At 29.6% G+C, this 24375-nt stretch overlaps 4 protein-coding genes across 5 annotated transcripts; 1 reads left to right on the forward strand and 3 right to left on the reverse strand.

The window, feature by feature from the left end:
* Nucleotides 1-1633: 1633 nt before the first annotated feature.
* Nucleotides 1634-2107, reverse strand: LOC107928476 (uncharacterized). Its single transcript, XM_016859715.1, has one exon. The coding sequence runs from the start codon at nt 2105-2107 to the stop codon at nt 1634-1636; it is 474 nt and encodes a 157-aa protein (XP_016715204.1).
* A 2549-nt stretch (nt 2108-4656) lies between these two features.
* On the reverse strand, nt 4657-6404 carry LOC107928459 (vegetative cell wall protein gp1). 2 transcript variants are annotated; one of them, XM_016859702.2, is made up of 2 exons: nt 5875-6404; nt 4657-5019 (listed from the first exon to the last, which is right to left on the reverse strand). In XM_016859702.2, exons 1-2 carry the CDS (start codon nt 6380-6382, stop codon nt 4976-4978), a joined length of 552 nt encoding a protein of 183 aa, XP_016715191.2. In that variant the 5' UTR covers nt 6383-6404; the 3' UTR covers nt 4657-4975. The 2 variants fall into 2 exon arrangements, with proteins under 2 accessions (XP_016715191.2, XP_016715190.2); XM_016859701.2 differs by lacking the exon at nt 4657-5019 and adding an exon at nt 5026-5307.
* Nucleotides 6405-11257: 4853 nt separating this feature from the next.
* Nucleotides 11258-14261, forward strand: LOC107928577 (guanine nucleotide-binding protein subunit gamma 2). The gene is made up of 4 exons (XM_016859830.2): nt 11258-11762; nt 13712-13764; nt 13870-13914; nt 14026-14261. The coding sequence occupies exons 1-4, from the start codon at nt 11655-11657 to the stop codon at nt 14108-14110; spliced, it is 291 nt and encodes a 96-aa protein (XP_016715319.1). The 5' UTR covers nt 11258-11654; the 3' UTR covers nt 14111-14261.
* Nucleotides 14243-17844, reverse strand: LOC107928576 (ADP-ribosylation factor-like protein 5). Its single transcript, XM_041077252.1, has 3 exons — nt 17493-17844; nt 17174-17377; nt 14243-14837 (listed from the first exon to the last, which is right to left on the reverse strand). Exons 2-3 carry the CDS (start codon nt 17363-17365, stop codon nt 14478-14480), a joined length of 552 nt encoding a protein of 183 aa, XP_040933186.1. The 5' UTR covers nt 17366-17377; nt 17493-17844; the 3' UTR covers nt 14243-14477.
* Nucleotides 17845-24375: the final 6531 nt, after the last annotated feature.

Raw genomic sequence — 24375 nt, forward strand, 5'->3', positions numbered from 1 at the left:
AAAAATTTATTAATTTAAATAATTAAAAAATAATTGTTTATTATATAAAATATTTATCTACTTATTCTTTATATTATGATTTTTCAATTATGAAGATTAAATTTACTTACAATAATAATTTAAGATTGATTATATATTAAATCGATGTGTGAATTAAATTTGTGACAATCATTTTAATTTTTATTATATTTCATTAATTTTTTAAAAATTTTAAAAAATTATGTGTGAATATCTCAGTTATATAATTTAAAATATATGAAAATTTCAATTGTAGAAAAATTTCAACCATACTTTTCATTATTAAAATTAAAAATAAAATTTATACATAAAATGTTACTCTTTTTTAGTAACATTTGAAAAAAAAAACAATATCCAATATTTTAAAATTTAACATTCAAGTCGTATATATTTACTTAATGCAATTGTATTTTAAGCATAATATATTTATGTAAGTTTTTTAAAAAAGTATACAGTCAGAATTGCAATTATAAAAAATATATCAAAATAATTATAATTAGGATTAATTATATAAAGTATAATTGAATTAGTAACCAAAATATTCAAATCTAGACCAGAATAAATGTATACACTATACATAGTGGGACATAAACCAAAAAAGATACGGATTTAGAATTCTTAAATTTAATTGTAAATTTAATTTTTTTTAAATTGTTATTTATGATAATTATATTTTTATTCTTTTTAATAATATTTTATGTAAGATATAGTAAGAATTAAAATTCAATTCATAAATTTTGAAATGAATTCTATTAAATATGTTGAATTAAATTCAGTAATATTTTAAAAACTTCTGAATATTTTTATTTGATTATTTAACTTTTCACACATATAATAACAAAATTAAATAATAATTTTTATTTAAATTTTTACATATTCGTGAAAATTTCCATGTAATAATTATGTCTATGAAAAATAAACATAACAAAATAGATAATCAAAACTAAAACATCTCCGTGCTACACTTTGAGAAATTATATTAAAATATAATATTTGTATCATTATAACAATTGTAATGCGTAAATTATAATTAAATGAATTTAGTGTTAAAATTGAAATATTATAATAAATATTAGATTATGGCACATGCTTAGTTGAAAAATAATTATGTACGTAATTAATTTATAAAAAATAATTAAAAATTAATTATAACTTTAATTGAAATGGTAAAGTTGAATGGGTAAATATCACGATGTTTTGGATTCAAATCTTATTATATGTATGTATTATTTTAGGTTATATATATATATATATACATAAAAGATAAAAATCTCCTAAAAGTGATATTTGTTCTCTTGTAAAAATAATAGGTTTTTGATATCTTTAAACCGAGTTGGGACTCGATTAAGCCTTAATAAACCTAAGATTCGATATTTGTGATTGTAAACCCTTTTTCCCTTCCCTCGTTGTAATGTAATCATTTGCTTGTATATAAAAATACAATTTAGATATAATAATTTCTTTATTTTTATCTAAAAAAGTTGAAACATCAAAGAATAAAGTTGGCATTACATGTTTTTGGATGTGCCCTTTAAAAAGAGATTTTTGAAAGATCTCGGCCATAAAAAATAAAAAAAATAATGATAAACTATGCCCTAATGTAATATTCGATCAATCAAACACTTGTGTCAACACCAATGCTTAAACTGTTTATAATCATCCTGCCAAGCAAAGAATCCATTTCTTTTATTGGGGATTTCATATTAGCTTCTTTAAACTCATCCTCGCATGCATATATATTGTCCACATTAGAGATTAGGTCCTTGATCAACTTGTTGGTATCACCCATAGCGATGGCATCAATGATTTTCTGTTTGTTTTTTAGAATAGTTTTGTAGTCATCAATGCAACTTTTAAGGCGATTAGTAACAAATCTTGAGGTAGAACGATTTGATAATCGTTTTGAAGCCTTCTGCAAGGCTTCCTTAACCTTACCGTAGAATACATCAACCTCCTCTTTAACAATAGATACAGGATCTACAACAGCCTTATCATCTAGGAATGAAATAGTTGTCGTTAAGCATTTGATCGGGTACTCAGTTCCTTCACAGAGTTGTTGAAGCCTAGGATCCACATCGACAGGCAACATAGAAAATGGTTAGTCCTCTTCGGGTTTAGGAAAGCTAAAAAATTGAGCATGGAGCGAAGATGGAGCTAAAGATATTGATGAAGAAGTGGTAGATCTAGAGAAAGAGAACAAAATAAGGAAGAGGATTAAATGTTTCATCTTTGTTGTCTTTTCTCTTAGTTGAGACGATTGAGAAATGAAAATTTTACGTCAGAACGTGAAATGGTGATACATTTAAAATAGCTTAAGTCATCGATTATGGACAAAAATAACATATTTATTTGAATTGTGCTACACAATCTAATTTTATCGTAACCATTTTTCGTTATTTAAATTTAATTTTTTGTTAAAGACATATTTTAAAAAAAATTAACAACTACAAATTAATAAATTTTGAATTAGGATGCTGTTACATAACAAAAACTCTGACGATTGTTTTTCTTGCTACATTTCTGTTATAAAGAAAATAAATTTAAGATAAATTTTATTTTAAATATAAATTTAATAAATTAAATTTCTCTTAATTAATTTAAATTTTTTTATTAACATTTAATATTATAAATATCAGTCTATTTAAAATTACTTCTATTGGGCTGGGCTTCCCTCTATTTGTATCCAATATTAAATAATATTAATGGACCTGGATTATTACTTTTTAATGTTCAAAATTAAGGGTTTTTTTTTAAATGAGCTTTTTCTTTACTATAGTCTGTTTAATCTTTTTTTTCTCAAACTACAGTATTTAGTCTTACTACCGCTGGTCTTTTTACATTAATCTCAGATAAAATATATCTTCATTTCTTTATTTTGTATCAAAGCTCAAAGTTTATGTTTTAATTTATCAAACAAATTTACAGCAATCAAAAGCAACTGTACAAAATTCTAAAAATATCAGGTATATTATTCTTTTTTATTCATCTTTCATTTGTTTAAATATTTGATCTTGGTGTTTTCAATGTTTAATCTATAGCTATTACATAGAAATAATTCTTAGATTCAAGCAGTTAACTATTTTAATTATTTTCACTTTTTTTTTCTATTTTTATTTTTATTTTTTCGTGGTAGATTTATGGATATGCAAACAATTTCAATTGATTATGCACCTCTTACACTTTCCAAACCAATGAAACTTGGGATGGAGGCATATGTGTACTACAATGATTATGCCGGAGAACTTGGTTTTAGTATGTGAATAAGAGCAGAAAACACGGGGTTGTAACATCAAGGAAATTCACATGTTTTAAAGAAGGTATTCGTGAGAGAAGAAAAAACAATGGTGAAAGCTCATCACTAAGAAGCTAGAACCAATTGCTTGGCTCATATTGTTATCAAGTGCTAATCGAATGAAAATTATCGAGTTACTGATTTTGAAGAGAAGCACAATCACTCTCTTGCTCCTAAATCGTGTGCTCATATGCTACCATTGCAACTTAAACTTGCATTTGATATGATTTCTCGAGAATCAAGTGGTCGAGATAGTTTGGGGTTTACAAAAACAGACCAAAAAAATAATTCGCGAACTAAACGGAAACAATCTTTGATGCTTGGAGAAGCATGTAGCTTGTTAGATTATTTTGAGAAAATAAAAGTTGAAGACTACCCTTTGTTCTTTTTTCTATATAGTTAGATGGTAATGATTTAATTACTAATATATTTTAGGTTGATGCAAAAATGATAGTAGACTACAATCTTTTTGGTGATGTTGTACCCTTTGATACAAAATATCAAACAAATAAAGAACACAGATTTTTTACTATCTCTGTTGGGATGACAATTATAGTTGGTATTGTTTTACTGTATGGTGAAATAATTGATTCATTTGAGTGATTATTTAATATATTTATCAGAACGATCGATGTGTGAGAAAAAAGGTGATGCCCAGATTATATCATTGATTATGTATGTACTACCACCTTAACTATTCATATAAGAGTTCAGATTTTTTTTGATATTAATTTTAACGAACTTATCTACAAATATGAAACTGAAAAAGAGTTTGCAAAGGCGTAGGAAATTATACCTAAAAATTATGGAGTTTAAGAAAATAAATAGCTAAAAGGTATTATAACTTTAAATATAAAATTTTAATATTTATTAATATTTCATGTTTGTAGGTATTTTTACATTGGAAGAAAAATGAAATGATGAATGACATAGGAAAGAAATACATTTTTAGCTGGTTTGAGGACAACACGATTGAGTTTTGAAGATGCATACAATTCTTTTATAAACGTTTTCATGTTTTAAAATGTTGATATACCTCTATTGTGTGAAATCTTTAAATTATACACCTAAATGAATTTTTTTTATTGAAATTTTTAAAATTTTAAATTAATAAATATAAATTTATACTTTACCCTCTTAAAAAAATGATAAAAATGAAATTATACTTTTAGCATGCATTGGAACTTCTTGATGCTATTAATGTGAAGAAAAAATTCCATGGCTTTAAGAATCTTGATAAGAGTGAACAAGAAAATGAAAAAAAAAATCCAAAGTTGAAGACTTGCAATAGATATAGAGCTTTATGTGAAACTGTTCTAAATTAACTGCCAAATGTATTAATGAACTTATTTCAAAGTTAAAGCTCGCTCAAAGTGAGACTTCAACACTTGTATAATATCTGCCGAAAGAGAAAACCACCATGCAAGTAATGATGACATGACATCGTAAGCGTTGAGGGATTAAAGAAAAAAACAAAGCACACACCGTGGTTTTGAAAAATTGTCTCGAAAAATCCGCTAAAATGGAAAGAGCACCGTGGTCCCATCTAAAACAAAATTGAAAAGTATAAACACTAGTACTTCATGTTCATGTTCATGGATTGATTAGCAATATCCATTCGAAAGATGTATGACAAGTCGAGGAGCTGATCTCTCAGCCATTACTTTACAAATGGCTCCCTAACAAGCTCTCTCGTTTCTTCTCTCTTGCTGCATTCAAGAAGGGTGGTGATCAGTATAGAACTTCTTATTATTGATGAGGATGACACCGATAATGATGATTATAGTGATGACAATGTTAATAATCATTCTAATTATTGAGGACGATTGCTACGGTTGTAACTTTGCATTTCTTGTGTCCAGTTCAAACCAAAACCTAGGGCCTGGATGTACCGATTAACCACACCTCAGGACCTGATGTTACGCTTATTTTCGCTGCAAGGGCGAGAGGCTAGCCCGAAACGGAACGGATAAAACTCGTCAGCAGCAAGCCGGGATCTACAATTTATATTTGACATATCGATGACAGAACATACCGTAAGTGGAGTAGGAGTAAACGGGCAGAAAAATATTTTGAACTTTAGAGATAAAGTTCTTTCTTTGTTAGATAGATTTTTAATAGAATTAATAGTGTTTATACATTTTAAACATAAATTTTGTAAACAGAAAATGAAGTGAAGAAGGAGGAGTAAATTGAAAAGGAAACAAGAGAAACAGTAAAGTTCTATTAATTTACTCAATATTCATTAATTGAATATGTCAAAAAAATTAGTGATGGGGCACATAAACGGGCATAGGGACAGAGGAATTTTATTCTTAACTAAAGTCCATATTAATTATTATTTTCCCAAAGATAAATGAAATCTAAATTAGTGCAATTATATAAAAAAAATCATTATAATTCAAGTTTTAGATGCTACGTTATAAAATATATTACTTGGATTTATATAATTCAAGAAGCGTTTTTAAGATGAATATCCATTTTCCTCTGTGATAATATGGACAGTGAATTCCATTTATTTCTGATGAAAAGTTCTACATCTTGCTAGAAAACGAAGGATGGACCTTTCGGTGATGGAATATCAGGACTTTTAGGTGGTGGAATATCAGGAGGGATGCTCGGTGTTGGAATTTCCGGCGGTATAGACGGTGGCGGCACATTACCCGGAGGTGTTGAAGGCGGCGGATCCACTTCAGGCGGTGGGAGAGGAACTACTTCTGGACCAACTGGAGGAGGTCCCAATGGAGGATTTGGAAAATCAGGACCAGGGTCGGGCCCGGGACGACCAAGTGGCGGAGGGTCACCGGTGGTGAATTCTAATGGGGCATCGGAAGGGTTAACTTTAGGAGTTTTAGGAATCTCCGGTGGCGATGGCGAAACTGAAAGAGGCCTATACTTTGGACCCGAAACAATCTCCATTGGGACCCCAAAGGAACTTTCAGCTAATAGGCGTAGCCGCCGCGATGACTGCGGCGATAATTTTGTGGTTGTTGGCAAGATGGGTAATTTAACTGTGGTTGATTTGAAAGAAAACAAAGGAAGGATTTTCAAGAAACTGGGTGCAGTGAACATGATTGATTGGTTTGAGAGAAAATTTTATGGAGTTAAAAATATAGCTTTGTGAAACCGAACACAAATGAAATCGACATGTGTACGTATTACGTGTAACAGTGTCTTAATACGTGCATTTCATGCAAAGCTTGGGACGTGTAACGTCGAGAGGGCCTGTCATTACAAGATCTAATGGAGCGTTGCTTCGAATCTTAGAAAAATTTCGACTTAGCGAGTTTTATTTATTATTTTAATTCGAGTCAAATTAAAAAATTAAATATATTAAATTAAAATTTTATTAGAATATAATTAATTTTATATTAAAGTAAGTAAATTTTAAAATATATATATTTGAATTTTTTTTTAAAATAAAATAATAACAATAAATAAGATATTTTAGTATGATAAACTTAAATAATTAATTAACTCTTTTAAGTCCTAAAATTATTATTTCTAAAATTTAAAATTTTAACTTTATATATTCTTTATATATATATTTAAAGTTTTTATAATTTTTTTAAAATATGTAAATTTTGAATTTTTTATAAATATTTTAAATAATTGAAAATTATTTTATTTTTGTAATTATTGTTGAGAGAGATTAATTTGTTCATTTTTAAAATTGATAGGGACCAAAAAGGTATTTACACCAATCTATTATTCAAATTATTTAAGTTATTCGAATTGTAAAATTTAACTCAACTCGAACTCGAAACTTGAATTACTATTCGAGTTGATTATTCCAATAACTCGGTTTGATTAACTCTAAATATGATTTTTTTTTAATTCTTCTTATCGAATTGAGTTTTACTCAATCCTAAAATCTATGTGTTGTTCTAAGAACATAAAATAGTTGCAACAAATGTCAGACAGTAATAAAATAAAAAATATAAGTTCAAATCTTAAAAAAATTTATTAAGATGAAAAGTTATAAATTTAAATATTAACCATAAAATCGATATATAATATAAAAAAATAAAGTAAGAAATCATATTAATTATTCTAGAATTTAAAAGATTTATAAAATAAATCTAGAGTTATAAATATCGAAGTGGTGAATTAGAGATGGGTCTATTGTAGGCTTTTTCTTTTTATTGGTGGGCTCTTACTAAATTGGTTTAGACGGGTCCATTGCCTCAAGATGTCGTAGACTCAGTTTTCTGTGAGTTTCTTTATCCATTCTTCCTTCAGTTTCTCGTTTATATTTATCATTATTTTACGAAAAAATATATAAAAGGCATTATGTGGCATTCTCTAATTAGCTGATTTTTTTAACGTCAGTTAAAAATTATAAGGGACCAATACTTTAAGCACTACGATAAGCCAAAAAAATTAAATTGTGAATTAAACTTATATAAAAAAAAAAGTATGAGATTGAAAATTTTTTTAAATCAATTAATTGTTCATTACATTAGTAAATTAACATTAGAAAGATATTTTATTTTTATTATATTTCAAATCATCATAAAAATATTTTATTAAAGGTGATCGCACTTTGTATCATATTAAATTATATTTTCATTAATATCTAAATATTTATTTTGAGTTATACTTTTTATTGCTATTTAAATTTCAATAATATAAAATTAAAAATTTATTGCTATAAAATAGATGCATTAGAAATTTAGAATTCATCATTTAAGTATTTCTATTTAATTAGAAGCTAAAATAATCACAATTTCATTATTTATTAATTTGAATTTGAATTTATTATTATAATATTTCAATTATAAAAATAATTAATATATTTCAATTATGTTAAACAATTTCAATAATATTAATTGTATGAAATAAAGAACATGATTAGTAAAATAGAAATAAACACAAGTGAAATTACAAAATAATTTAAGGTTCAATGAACCATAACTGGCTTTCATAATTGCTAATTTGACAATTTATTACAAAGCAATCATTTGATCAATTAACAAATTTGACTTGTATAGTTCATTATTCATGATCATAGATGAACACTATTGTTTTGTTTCAAAATCCCAACAGTCAAATCTATTCATAGGGTGAGGAATTTTCTTTGTTTTCATTTCATCTCTGATTTAATATTTAATTGATAGAAAGTTTTTATTTAAATTTAAATTTTTAACATTAATTTCATTATAAATTTTTATCATATCTATTTTTTGTCATACAATGTTTATTAACTATCCACAGCTAGAGGTAATCACCAATAGAATTTTAGGTTAGTTTTCTAGATCCGGACTCGACTTGGCCCAAAAAATGGGCTTGAAATTTTACCCAAGCTTAGCCGGAATAAAACTATTAAAACTCGAGTATGCCCGTATTAATTTTTTATGTTATTATTTTGTTATAAAAATAAATTTTAAAATATAATATATCAAAACTTAAATAACACTAAAATATGTACAATTTAGCAAGCAAATAAATCTAAAATAGTAGTAAAATTAACAACAAAACAAAAGTTATATAATATTCAAACAATAACAACAAAATAGTAACAATATAATAACGAAACGAAATCAAAATATTAACAAAACAACAACAACAAATAGTGAAAACAACAGCAAAAATGAACATTTTTTTTTAATTCAGGCCAAGTCGAGGCCAAATAAAACTTACATGAGGCCTAGCTTGTTTAGAAAATGAGCCTCATGTTTTTTCCCAACTCCATTTTTTAAGTCTATATTTTTGTTCAAACCCTCTCACTTTTTGGGCGAGCCTTTCAAGTCTACCCGTAGTCCTTCCCCAACCCTTAAATAGGAGGATAATACACTTTAACGTACCTAAACACATGTCTTCTTACACTAACAACAATATTCACACTATCAAATTAATACTCAATCTGCTATCTAAATTTAATTTTAAATATATAAAACTCTTAATACAAAATTATGTTTAACATGCCAAGTAGAATAAACTTAAAATCGAGAATTTAATATTTGAAATTCATGATTAGAAAATAATCCCAATACTTTTTTTTCGCATTTGAAAAGTGAAAGTTGGAAACATCGCATGGGAAAAAACAGGTCTCAAAGGATATCTTTTCTGTTCTTTTACTTTTTAGAAATAATAATTAAAAAATGAAAAACATGAGTAAAGATTTCATGTCAAAGAATTAAAATGGTTCGTATATTTTTAAGAATAAATAAAAAAAATAAAAAATTAAATATGCAGTAGACTAATTTATTATTGGTGGATTAAATTAAATACTTCATGATTATATACAATTTTTTTTCGAAAAACATAAAATTAGACTTATTGGATAATCCTTTGGCTCGGTAGGTTTAGCTCTACACCAACTGGATTTGAGTAATTTTTTTAAATTTTTTGTGTCAGTTTAAAATTAAATAATTTGAAAAACATTGTTTTTTATTCAAATTTAATTATATCAAAATACAATTAGTAATATGGAAATATAATTTTATATTTATTATTTTTAAATTGTAAAAAACAGATAAATTAATTTTTATATGTTGAATTAAAGAGCAAATTAGCCATTCTATTAAAATTCTTTCCTTACTGTTAAAAACTGGTCATGTACATCAACATGAGATACACATAACACATAACGTGTAATTGTTTAGTTATTCTATCAGCTAAACTAATTTTTAACATTAGAAATAGATGTAACTTTTAATTGAAAAAAACTAATTTTCTATTTGATGTAACGTATAAGGACTAATTTATTTATTTTAAGTAACTCCTAATATAGGGACCTCCTTAATACTTTCATCTAAAATAGACTATTTGTACAATTTTTTTTTTAAATCGGACGATAATTCGACCTAATCCAATCAATAGAACCCTCAAATTGAAACATTCGATGTTTAATGAATTTATATTATCACATTTGCCTTAAACAATAATTTTTGGTATTAAAAGGAAAGAAAAATTACCAGTGATTACGAAATATGGAGATTTTTATTTGCCTATAAGAGTTTTATATCCCTACCATTTTAGTGTTTACATAATTTAGTCTTAAAAATTCATTAATGAATAAAACCAGTACTTAAAATGATAATAAGGACTAAGCATAAATTATTGCCGTCATTACCTTATAAATTATAACTAGAGGTATTCACAGTATAAAATTAAATTACATTGTGACTATTTTAAATAAACGGTCCAAATTTTAAATAAAAGCTAGTTTGATAATTAGCCAAAAAGATAAAAATTAAAACAAACTATATTATTATTTTTGGCCAAAAATCTATTTTATTATTTAAAAATATATTTATATAATTAAATTTTAATTAGTAAATCGTTTCGGATAAATCTATACATACTCTGAATAATTTATTTTTGTCCAACCCTAAATTTACGTACGGGTATATTTAATCAGATTTATTTTTAGATAAACTGTACTTAAGGTCACTAAATTATTAGTAAGTTTATATTTTGGTCACTCAACTTTAAAAAGTTACAAAATGATCAATAAACTATTTGGAAGTTTTCATTGAAGTAATTGATTGCTAAAAAAACATTAATGTGTGACATTCTCTGTTCGCATCGCCTTGAAAGCTCTCCTCCATTTTTCTTCTACAATTTTTTTCACGAAACAACTTTAAATGTTACGAATCTACGAATAAAAATCTGAACACATGCGAATAAAGGATAGGTACCAATTCACTATACCAATTACCGAATTGTTACTTGTAGCTTACTAGCCTACTTTTTTTTAAAATAGAAAAACTTAACAACCTAATGACTTGAATAAATTTTTTTAAATATTTAATAATAATTTTGAAACTTTTTAAAATTAACTGAATCAAAATATAAATTTACCTTAATTTTAAGATACATCATGCATTCATGCTGGATTTTGAATAATCACATTGTACCAAACCTCTCAATACCAACACCCTTAAAATTAAAAAGACAGAAAATGACACCACCTTTATTTCTTTTTCCTTTTCATTTTTAAACTCAAAAAAGTCCCTTTATTTTCTTCTTTGATTCTCTTTTATTTCTTCCAGAGGCCAACAGAAATAAAACAAGGGGAGCAAAAACCCAACTCTGTTTCACCACTTTCATCTTAAAATTCCCCCCACGGATCCAATTTGTCTTTGCCTAAAAGAAGGCTACTTTGTTTTTTGTTTCAAAGAGAAGAAGTAATTGGTTGTTGACTAAATTTGTTTCAAGCCTTTTTTATGGGGTCCATGAGGATTTCTCTGGGACATCCTTAATTGCCCCCTCTCTTCCCATGTTTTTTCCGACATAATAAGCTAAATAAAGCTTCAACCTTTTTTTCCATTTTTTTGGGATTGTTTGGTTTTTTTTTCCCCCTCTTTGGTAAGTTGTTTTTAGGATTGTAAAGGAGATGCAGTCGCGTCGATCACAATCCATGGTGGGTCGGATTGATACCAGAGGGAAACATAGGATACAAGCTGAACTCAAAAGGCTAGACCAAGAAGCTAGATTCTTAGAGGTTAGTAAAAAAAACCAAAAAAAAGAAGAAGGGATCATCCTTGTTTCGTGGTTTTGGTTTTAGCTGCTGAAATGTTGGTTTTTTTGTCTGATATAGTTGTTTTTTTATTGTATTGATTGATTATCTGATTGTGTCTTTGAATTTGATATGACAAATTCTTGATGTTGTATTGTTGAATGTTGTCTTTATGTTATTTATTTTTAAGACAGATTGAACTCAATTGCTGAATCTTGTCTCTAGTTAATGAAAAAAAATTCTTTTGTTAGTATACTAATTGACCTTAAACAGTGTACTAAGTGTAGTCTTTAGATAAAACTTGAATTACATAGTAATATAGTATTGCTCTAGATCACTTTTAATACATAGGTGGTCCTCTTGATTTTGGCAATGAAGTTAAAAGCCTTCTGCTATATACGATGAACTTTAAACTAATTTCTTTTAGTTTAATTCACTGGGACACTAGTGGACTGGTTTTCAATGTCAACTTATTTAGTTGCTTCTCCCTTTGCTCGAACCACTCGGTTCGAAGTCATAACAGTTCTCGACCCCATCTGAAGAAGCCTTAATGTTTTATATTGTCTGTCTGGTGACCATATATTTCCTTTCGAGATACAAAAGCTTTAAGAACTTGCAGTTCATGTTAGGTTGCCAGGTTTTCAGTGTCTTGGAATTTATTTTCAAGTCCTTTTTTTGGTTAATGCATGGTGGCTGTCAATTGCTATATCGGTATTCTGTACTTATAATCTACCTGGATAACTATGCATCAGTGAAAAAGAAGCTTACTCTGTTATCTATTATTAACTTGTAATGTGAATGTCATTGCTTCATTTTTTATGTTGAATAAGTTACCATCACTCACCAAAATGATGGGAAGGCTTTTTCTGAAAGTTACTCGGACAAAATCCGAACAACTGAATTTGAGATTTTAGTAGTCGGTTAGTATCCATTTTCTAGATGTTGGCATTTTGTTTCACACCGGGTTTGAATTGTCAACCTCATGAACGTCACTTGAAGGGCACATTATATGTTTTTGCCGACAACTAGGGAAGGAATGTAGATGGAATTCAAAGGGTGCTACTTATTATCATCAAAAGTTTGAATGGACAAAAGTTGTTTGATTGTTCCGAATCCATGAAAATTTATGGGGTAAAATACATAGAAAGTTATTCTCCATTATCCTCTTTTATATCCCTTACATGGAGGTTCCTTGTTTGCATATCTTTCCTACTGATGTCCATATGCCTCAATTGTTGGGACATTTTTGTAAAGTTTATTTCATTAAACCCGAGATTTATTGGATTACGTTAATTTTTGTAAAGTTTATGTCATAGAAAGTTATTCTCCATTATCCTCTTTTATATCCCTTACATGGAGGTTCCTTGTTTGCATATCTTTCCTACTGATGTCCATATGCCTCTATTGTTGGGACATTTTTGTAAAGTTTATTTCATTAAACCCGAGATTTATTGGATTACGTTAATTGTTTCTTTTATAAGTTGAAAGGCACCTTAATTGGTTAATCAGGCTATAGTCTCGTACATATATAGGACAGTGGTTTGTAGCCGGAACAGGTTGATTTCGACTGCAATAAAAGAAGCCTTCTCTTTCGGTTTCAGTTGTCTAACATGAGAAATAATTAAAGATACCAAATTAGCTTGAACGACTAAGTTCTCGTCTTCTTTATTTTATAGGGAGAATCAGTTCTAGGAACTGCAATTATTTGCAGTCTTTGCATATTAACAGGGGTAAAAATATTGATGCAGTCAACATTGAGGTTCTTCCAGTTTGATCTTTCACAGCTTACCATACATGCTTAAAAGATTGAAACATAAAATGTCATTAGGTTGCTCCAACTCTTCGTTTTTCACATATGACGTCGTATCCAAAACTCACTCGATTCTTGCCAAATGGTTTCCCATAAATTGATGTGATGATCCGTGTACACACAGGAAGAGCTGGAGCACTTGGAAAAGATGGAGAAGGCATCAACTGCATGCAAAGAGTAAGCTTTAATACTATAAAAATGAATTTGGATTCTTAATTTAGATGAAAATTAAGGGCAAAAGCTGATTCTAATTTGTTTTTATTTATGCATGGTAATTGGCAGGATGCTGAGTAAAGTGGAAAGTACACCTGATCCACTCCTTCCAATGTGATTACATATATCCTTTTTCTTTTTTATTAGTTCCTTTTTAATTGCTTAAAATATTAAAGAAAAACTCAACTATTTTTGAAAATTGTGTATGTTTACCATTGTTGACAGCACAAATGGTCCTCTAAATCTGACGTGGGATAGATGGTTTGAAGGTCCCCAGGAATCTCAAGGCTGCAAATGTTGGATACTGTGACAATATTGCTTATTTGGATGATTTTTTTTCTTTTTGATCTTAAATTTGGAGAGGCTTTATGTACATCGTTGTTGATGTTTGTGAGATATATGTATTTCACTGTGCAGGAAAAACGACAATTTTACAGCAATCTATAGCAACGTTTTCATCATTCTCATATTTTTAAATGAAAAAGATTTCATTGTGCATAAAAATGACAATTTCTTGAGAGGCAAATTGAAATGTTTAAAAACAATCTAGAAAAAGTTCATACAGAAGATGGTACACAAAAGTTTACTCTGTTTTTCTCGGTGATAAATCAGCAGAATCCATAATATATATATATATGGAGAATGAATGGGTCGTTCTTTCATTGATCAGATCCTTTTCAGCTTGGTGCTTTTCCGGTAACGTGCTGGGCGATCCACCCAAGACCATCGTACAGTCCATCTCCTGTAAGTGCGGAGCAGGCTTGGATGTGCCAATCGTGATTTTTTATGCTGTGAAGCGAAAGGGCATCGGTGATCTCAGCTGGGGTCATTGCATCCTTTAGGTCTTGTTTATTTGCAAAAACGAGAATAACAGAATGTTGTAGGTCCTCGTGTGCGAGCAACCTGAAGAGCTCCTCTTTCATAATGGTGATTCTGGCCCTATCCACACTGTCTATCACCACGATAACAGCATGAGTTCCACGATAGTATGTTGCCCACGATGTCCGTAGTCGGTCTTGCCCACCAAGGTCCCATACCTGAGGCAAATACAAACTTTTAGGTGCCCAGCAGATACCTAAAATCTATATTCACTATCCAGTATGTTCTTAAGACAAATCTTAAATATAGAAGGGGCTGCTTCAAAATTGGATCGTCATAATGACAAGCTGAAGATCATAGCAAGAATAAGATCCTGATGCAAATAATTGAAGTCGATGCTTGCTAGCTAAACTACTGAATTCTGCAGTTAAGTTACTCGAACTAAATGAGAAAGAAACAGTAACTCAACAAAGACGATTATATTAACGAAAATGATGGAAAGCAAACAATGGAGTGAGAACAGAATCACCCAATCAGCATAGTAAACAAAGACAGCCTGTCCTATTCATCTTATTTAAAGTGTCTCCATCTCTTTACTTCATGGCACATAATCACACATGGATAAACAATTTCATGTCATTTCATTATCTGTATAGAGAAAAAAAAATCTCGCTGATTGAATCTTAACTCAGTTGACGTTGTTGCTGCTGCAACAACCTGGAGAATGTAGGTCCGAATGTGCTTAAATGCATAATATCCTCCACTTAAAGGATCAGAGGTTATGGGCAGTTTAGGCTTTGTATCAAGAGGGAAAAAAAAAAGGTCTCTTAAAAGAACCTATGACATAAACAGGATAAATATTCACATCATATAAGGCAGTAGTATGTTTTACTGAAATCACATAATGCACTTTCCATCAGAACTAGTAAGATGAGCTTATAGGTTTCTAAGTAGGTAGTACCAAAGCTCTTGACAGTTGACACACCCTACAGGAAATTAGAAAACAAATCTGTGATACATCAGAGTTGTATAACCTGGGGTTTCAAATCATAATGGCGTTGCATTTGCTATTTCAAGGGTGAGACACCCATCCACCACCATTAAAAAGCCTCAATAGCATTGTGAAAAAAATAATTCACATAAATTGTGGTTGATTGCCGCTGCAAATGCAGTTTAGCAGAAATTAACTGAGATAAAGGTTCACTATTTCCATTAAACTGATACCCTTTTAAAAGAAATTTTTGTCCTTTAACAAAGTAAAGAGAGATAGAGTATGGAATAAGATAGAGTAACAAGTAGTAGGATAGAAAACAAAATATCAAAACATGTTGGAGACATGCAGAGCAAGAGACCACATAACACAAACCAGGCCAAAACTCAAAAACTCATGGTTCCAGCGGAAATCTACGAGTTTAGGTTGTCAAGAACTATCTTGTTGACTTTCTATTTATAGTATTTGGTTTGCTTGTTTAATACTTCAAGGCAGCAGGGGACTCGGGTTAAGGACTAGAGCAGGAGGAGGAGATGAGCAGGCAGTATAAGCAGACCGAGACAGGATAGGAGGAGAAGAACGAAAAGAGATACACACAAGAAAAAGAAGAGCGAGGTGGTGGTAGGGCCTGCGTGGGCATTGAGATTTTAGGGGGATTTGGATAGGAGGTTGTCATTGGTGAAGTTTAATATGAATTTAATGGTTTTTGTATTGGAGTTCCAAAAATGAATTATCAACAGGTGATCAGAGACAGTGGCAGTGGACATCTCCCTAGGCATTTGGACTGAATTTGAATCTTGGAGTCATCACTATTGGGAGGGCTTTACCTGAATACCACTCTGGCCTGAACAAGATTTAGGGGGATTTGGATATGAGGGGTTGTCATTGATGAAGTTTATATTTGAATTTAATGCTTTTTGTATTGGTGAAGTTCAAAAGACAAATTACCAATAGGTGATCAAAAGAAGTGGCGCGGTTCTTCTTCCCCCGGGCATTTAGATTAAGTTCAAATCTTAGAGTCATCACTATTGAAAGGGCTTTACTAAATACTACTTCGGTCCAAACAAAATTAAGCTCGAACCTTAAAACGGATGAGAGCACTTGCAGTTATGAAAAAAAAAAAAAAAGAGGTCCAAAAACGAATTTCTGAATACCTAGCATCAAAAGCTATGTACTAACTGACTTCCCTTCAAATGTGTGGATTCATTTCATAACGCTCATAAAACAAAATCACAGTTATGAAGATATTCACCATGGTTCACAATCAGCAAAAAACCCATTTGATTGGCTACATAATCATGGCATGAAAATTAAACAAAAGATTTCCAAGTTTTAAACCTATTTTCCAAGTCTAAACGAATCTACTAAGAAGATTTCAAACCATTTAACAACGCACTAATACATTAACAGGCCCTTTGAGTTTTGAACTTATAATCCACCAAATATTTCCACGAAAATAAAAGCAAATTCAATAAAATTAATTAAAATGAAAACTAGGAAATTAAATAATTGAGAAACCGTAAATACACCTAAAAATTAAAAAAAAAAAGAAAGAAAGAATACCTCGAAACGGATGTTTTTATAAACAAGCTCTTCAACGTTGCTACCAACAGTAGGATGGGTAGTAACAACCTCACCAAGGTGAAGCTTGTAAAGCGTCGTCGTTTTGCCAGCATTATCTAACCCAACCACCACAATCTTATATTCCTTTGCGGGAAATAACATGAACCAGAACTTCGATATGAAAGCTCCCATCTTTTCGTATCCCTTAAGAAAAAAAATCAATCAACCAATCAATCAATTATCAACCCTTTTTTTATATAACCCGATCAATGAAACGGATCTAAAAAAATAAAGAACAAAAAAAAAGTCATTATTTTACCTGGTTTTAAGAGAGGCGGCTGAGACGATGATGAACGGTGGCGATGGATAGTCTAGCGTCGATCCTGAAGGAGGGGAAATTGGAAACCTTTTGGGGGAAAACGAAAGGGAATTTCCGATCTGGTTCCGGAAAATTTTGTACAAAGAGCGGAAATTAATTTTTGAGGAAAAGAAGAAGAAATAAAATGGAGAGATAGAGGGGCATTGATGCTTGGACTATTGGACACGGTAGCTGGTGACGTGTATGACTAGTGATGATTTGGTGGCCACTTTGCCATTTTTTTTCTCATTTGTACATTTTTTACTTGCATACATTATGCACACAAAATTTGATTCAGGCTTCGGATTTTCATCTGCTATGTTTTGTGTTGAATTAATTTGATATATAATTGTAGTTGATAGAATATATATTTGTATTTATAATTTATACTCTTATGTTATACGCGTAATTGTACGCCTTATATTAGTAACAGTTTAAAATTTTTGAATTATTATTCATACAATTTATTTTACTAATATACTTAAATTTTTAATTTATTTTTCAAAACATAAATTAATTTTATAATTTATAGATTTTACTTTAACACGTATGATCACCAATCAACATTCACATTCAATTATCAAAATGTTTTTTTCATATCACAAATATAACATAAATATTTAATTCAAATATATTACTGAATCATATATATCACCATAATACTTTTACTTTCATATATCACTTTTGCAGTCTTTAATAAATATAAAAAAAAGTTCAATAATTTCAATATATTGCAAATATCCAGACCAAACATAAACTTGTAATGGCCCATTTTCAGTAAAAATCAGAATAGTGGTTTCGTGACCACAAATTCGATCTAGAAAGAAAAATTATTTTAATATTGTGGCATAGTCTATATTACGATAGGAATACTGCATGAAAATTTTGATAGGAAAATTTTATTGATTATATAGTTAAATTGTTAAAAAGAAAAAAAAAGAAAGAAAAAAATGCATTCTCGGGACTCCGTTCCGATAAATCGGATTCGTAAATATTTATTAAAAATATTTACGAAGTTAGTTGTGTGTCTAATTAAGTTTTGATTAGGTGAATTTGACTTAATTAGAAGTAATTAGGAAAAGGATTAGATTGAAATAAGTGTGAAAGTTTAATTATAGATTAAAGAAAATAAAAAGGACTAAATAGGTAAATATGCCCTTATTATTAAATGAGTCGGTTTAATGTTGAAAAAAAATCTAAGATATTTTTTATATAAAAATATATATTATATATTATATTAACTTAATATTTAAGTATTAATATATAATATATTATATTATTATATTATATTATATATAATATAATATAAAAACATAAGAAAAGTAAAGAAACAGAATAGAAAAAAAGAAACAAACAGAATCGCAGGGACGAAATAGAGAAAAAGGGAGAAAAAAAAAGAAAATTTGAGATTTCAAGGGTTCAAATTCAATTTGGTAAGTCAATTTAATTCATTTTCTTGTAATTATTGAGTTTTTATGATCCTAGAACAAAATACTATTAGGTATATGTTGAAATTTTGAGAGTTATTAGATTTTTTTTATATATAGTTATTGTTGAATTTATGGATAAATTAGAGATTGAACTTATGAAAATTTCAAATTAGAATTGAGAAAAAAAAAAGATTGAATTGTGAAATAGATTGCAATAAGGAGTAAATTATAAGAAGTTTGAAATTGGGGTTTATTAGTGAAAATTTGGGAGTTAAACTAAGTTATAAGTAGAATTTAAATAAAAATAAAGCATAGATTATAATAGAAATGGAAATAATTTTAGTTATGGAATAAATTGAAATGTAAGTTAATGTAAGAAATGATAAATTTATTATATCATACATGTTTATTTTTTTTAATAGCATAGGAAAGTCATTTAATTATTTTCTCTAACATATAAATGTTATATGTTTTATATGAAATTGAAGAGAAAGAAAAGAAAGGAGAGGACCTAATTGAAGAAAAAGGAAAAGGGAAGGCTAAGGAGTGAAGGAAGACATCATCTCAATCTTTTTGTTGTAAGTACTACAAGATTTTTTTTTAAATTAATTTTATTTAGATGTTTATATTGTAGTATAGAATTATTTAGAAATAAAATGTAATATATATGTATATATTTAAATTTATAAGTAAATAAATAATAATAATAATAGATTATGGAATTATGAAATTTGAAGAGAAAATTATAATTGGAGAATATAAGAAATTATATTGTTTGAACATTAAGTAATAATGTTGTGACAAAAGTATATGTGTGAAAAAGATGTGATATTTGTGAATTGTGTAATATGTACTAAATTGTAATGATGAAGAAATGAAAAATCTTTTTCGAGATATTTATGTAAAGTATTTAAATGTATGAAATTCAGTTTTAATGCCCAAGTAGATGAATCTAGAACTACTTGGATATTAGTGGCATGCCATTAAGGAACTCTAGCGCGCTCTCTGATTATTAGCACATTAGTGCTCTCTGTACTATTATTAGCACGTTAAGTGCTCTCTGTTTAGCACATCTGTGCTCTCTGTATAGCACTTTAGTGCTCTCTGTTCGTTTGTGCATAATAATGCACTTCTGTATTTGTTCCGTATATCCAGTGTGTTCTATTAAGTCTACTTTGGGCTAAAGTTATAAGTTGTGAATCAAAACGAATTATCAATGTACTAAGGTAAGTTTTATAACTTATTAATAATAAATTAAATTTTGTTATTATAAGATATAACTAAAGAAACTTATATGCATATAAATATATATATTGATCAAAATGGATTATAATATTTTAAATGGGATTTATTTGCCTATTTATTCTTGTAGTGCTTACTAAGCCTTCACCGGCTTAACGCGTTTAATTTTAACGCGTAGGTACAGTTAGACTCGAAGAGGTAGCGTCGACTAGAAGATCTCTCATCTCATCACATCCTCAAGAGCTTCATAAGTAGGTACCATATTTTGAATTAAAAGTGGCATGTACAAAGGTGTTATTTTGATCACATCAGAACGTTACAAGACTTTTGTTGTAAAAAAAATGGTAATTAGTATTTTTAATGTTTATACTAATGAAATGGTACAAAAGTTTATATAGTATATATGGTATTGGTTGTTTTTGGTTTGAACTTGCAGGGGGTTTTATATAAAATAAGCAGAAATGCTGCCGAATTTTTGAAAAAAAAAATTTGTTCCACTCCTAATACGTATTTTGGGCCTCGAGGGTCTATTATAAAGACTTAAAAGTTAAACTATGCTATGAATGTTATTTATTTATGAATTATTTCTAAGTTGTCCAATATGTCTGATAATGCTCCGTAACCCTGATATGGTGATGGTTTAGGGTTAAGGGGTGTTACATTTATTAGTATCAGAGCCTAGGTTTTCTGAATTCTTGGGCCGAGAATGAGTCTATTTGTACATGCCATTTTATATATTGATGTGATGAGATGAGATGAGGTTTATTTATTTAATTATTTAATTGTATAATTTGTGAATATTGTAGAAATTTAAAGATGTCAAATAGATCTCATGAAGAGTCGGAAAATGAAGTGGAGAGTAGGGCGCCAAGCTTTGATAGGGAAAGAGATCAACGTAGAACCCAAGCTCGAAGTGAATCGATAAACTTGCGGGATGATAGGGAGCTTGAATTTGAAGAAAGAACTCAATCTGAAACTGAGCCGATACCGCCTAGAGAAGAAATTCCAATTACAGCCTTGTTACAGACAATGAATCAATTGTTGCAGCAAGTTGTAAGAACTAATAATGCTCCATCTGTTCCACCAGCATCTTCTCTTCCTGCTGTTCCACATCTACAACCATCTGTAACTAGTCATCGATCTCCCTTGGAAAGAATAAGAAAATATGGAGCTGAAGAGTTTAAACGAAAGAAAGATGATGACCCAGCTGAGGCCGAAGAATGGCTAGAGAATAGTCAAAGAATATTTGAAGAATTGCAGTGTACCGGAGATGAAAAATTGAGGTGTGCAGTATCTTTACTAAAGGGTGAGGCTTACCAATGGTGGACCACTGTCGTGAACATTCATCCTTGTAATATCCCGAATTAGGGCCTAATCGGAATAGTGGTTTCGTGACCACAAATCTGAGATAGAAATAATTATTTTATAATTATTTTGATGATTATGATATGATTTCATGATTGTGTGAAAATTTCGTGATGAAATTCTATGCCTAAAGTGCTTAAATTGAAAGTAAGGACTAAATCGAATAAGTTGCAAAACTTGCATTCTAGAAATTGTTTTGGAATATTAATGAGGAGGTCTTAAATAGCAATTTGACCAATTTTAAGTTCATGGACAAAATTAGGACATGGAAGGAATTTTTGGAAAGTTTAGTAGTAAGGGTATTTTGGTCATTTAGTTATTAAAATGAATTAAAAACAAAATTAAAAGCCAATTTTTGTCCATCTTCTTCATTAGGCCGAAATTTCAAGGGTTCTCCATAGCTAGGGTTTGTTTCAAGCTTCCAAGCTCCATAGTAAGTGATTCCAAGCCCCGTTTTTAATGTTCTTTACGTTTTTGGAATCCCGGTAGCTCGATTAAGCTTATGTTAGCAATAATTCAACCTAGGGTTTATATTTGGAAAAATACCCATAGGTGAAATTTGTGTATTTTGATGTTTTATGATAGAATATGGGGTTTTAAATTATGTTAGACAACTTGTACTACTCGACTTTAAGCAAAAACGAGTAAAAGGGCTTAATCGGTAAAAATACCTAATAGTCACAAGTACATGTTAGAGTGAGAATTTGATGTTGCCATAGAAGAGAAAAGTGATCAGCATGTTGTAAAACATAAGAATAAGGAATAAAGTTTAATCCCGAGCCTAGGGGGAAAATGTAAATATGCAAAAGTTTAGGGGTAAAATTGTAATTTTGCCAAAATTTGAGTTAAGGATTAATTTGATAATGTGAGTATTAAATGAGCTAAATGTGTTATCTTAGATCAAGAAAGACGTGGAATCGACCTCAATCGAGGAAAAGAAAAGATTGTGGACTAAATTGCAAAATCTTTGTATTTTGGTACCAAGGTAAGTTCATGTGTAAATAATGTAGCATAATTGTTATTTTTAGGTTATTGATATTAATTATGTGTTATGCTGAATTTCATTATGAAATGTATGCTTTGTGGTTAATTTCAAATAATATGTAAATTATGTGAGCTACTTGTTAAATATAATTGTTACCGAGTATTGATTTCGGCATTCTACGGAAGGCGGCAAGGATAAGTGTTCGAGGAAAATCCCGTTTGAACCTTAGGAATAGATTAGGATACAAGTGACATGTCACTAGGATGGTTGAGCATCCAAACTCGTTGAGTTGAGTCCGAGTTCACTTATGGATGCGAATGTCCGAACTCGTTAAGTTGAGTCCGAGTTCGTGAGATGTAACTAGGCATCCGAACTCGTTGAGTTGAGTCCGAGTTCACTTATGGATGCGAATGTCCGAACTCGTTGAGTTGAGTCCGAGTTCGTGAGATGTAACTAGGCATCCGAACTCGTTGAGTTGAGTCCGAGTTCACTTATGGATGTGAATGCCCGAGCTTGTTGAGTTGAGCCCGAGTTCGCTTATGGGCGGGTTACATGATGGCTTGATTGAATATGTGGCACTTATATGCAAATTATCCATGTATCCGAATTATATTCCGATGTGTTCAACGGGTAAAGTTTTACTCAAATGGAGGAATACTCGAGATGAAAAGAGACGTATTGGTAAGTGATGAGAAATGGATATTTTGGACAGGTATGTATTTAACCCTCGGGTTGAGTGTTGATTACAACCACGATAAGGTAATAAGATGATGAAAAATGATTAAAAAATGTGATAAGTGTGTTGATGATATATGCTAATGTTGATTAGTTTGATTGTTTGTTATGTTATTTATTATTTACATATGAACTTACTAAGCATTTATGCTTACTCTCTCCTTCTTACTCATTGTAGTTTTGGACAAGCCAGTTCAGGAGTCGGGATAGGTCGAAGGCTCAGTCACACTATCCGGAAGATTTTTGGTAAATGGCTTGTAAATTTAAGTATGGCATGTATAACAATATACTTATTTTATGTAAATGATCTTATGGTATGGTGACAGAATGGTTGAGAAAATATTTGATAATGATAAATTATGAAAATGGTAAGTTTAGATTATGTTTGATGATAAGGAAAATTATTAAGATACTTAGTGCATAAAAACTCATAAGAGGGATGAAATTTGCCATAAACAGAATACTGCAGCAACACTGACGCGAGTTTGAAAATTTACTAAAAATCATAGAAATTGAATTTGGTGATGGACTACATATCAAATTGAATCTTATTATGTCTAGTTTCACATGAAACAAATGAAATAGGTAAAGAAATTATATGTTATAAGATATTTGAATTTTAGTGAAACAGGGTCATAGCAGTTTCTGAATCCCCTATTCCTACTATAGAAATTCACCATAAATTGTAAAGATATAATTAGGTGGTGTATTTTATATCCTCAGAATCCTTATTGAGTCTAGTTTTAGGAGAAACAAATCTCATAGTCATATGAATTTTGTACAGAGAGAAATGCGGTTCGTAGTAAACAGAGGTCAGACCAGTCAAGTCCTGAAACAGGGGTAACTTTAACTAATAAACTGTACTAATTAGCCCTACCAAAAATTTTATAAAAAAATTAGTAGATAGGTGTATGAGTCTAGATTTAGGGAAAATTTACGGATCTTGATTTCGAGTTTCGTAACTCGAGATATGATTTTTCTTGTGACTGTGACGCAAGTAGCTTAAAAGCTGTGAATGTAGAAACAAATAATCCAAAGTTCTAAAAATGTTAAATTAAGCTTAGTAACACCTCATACTCGACTCCGG

The sequence above is a fragment of the Gossypium hirsutum genome, chromosome A09, assembly GCF_007990345.1.
Source record: "Gossypium hirsutum isolate 1008001.06 chromosome A09, Gossypium_hirsutum_v2.1, whole genome shotgun sequence".
Lineage (NCBI taxonomy): Eukaryota > Viridiplantae > Streptophyta > Magnoliopsida > Malvales > Malvaceae > Gossypium > Gossypium hirsutum.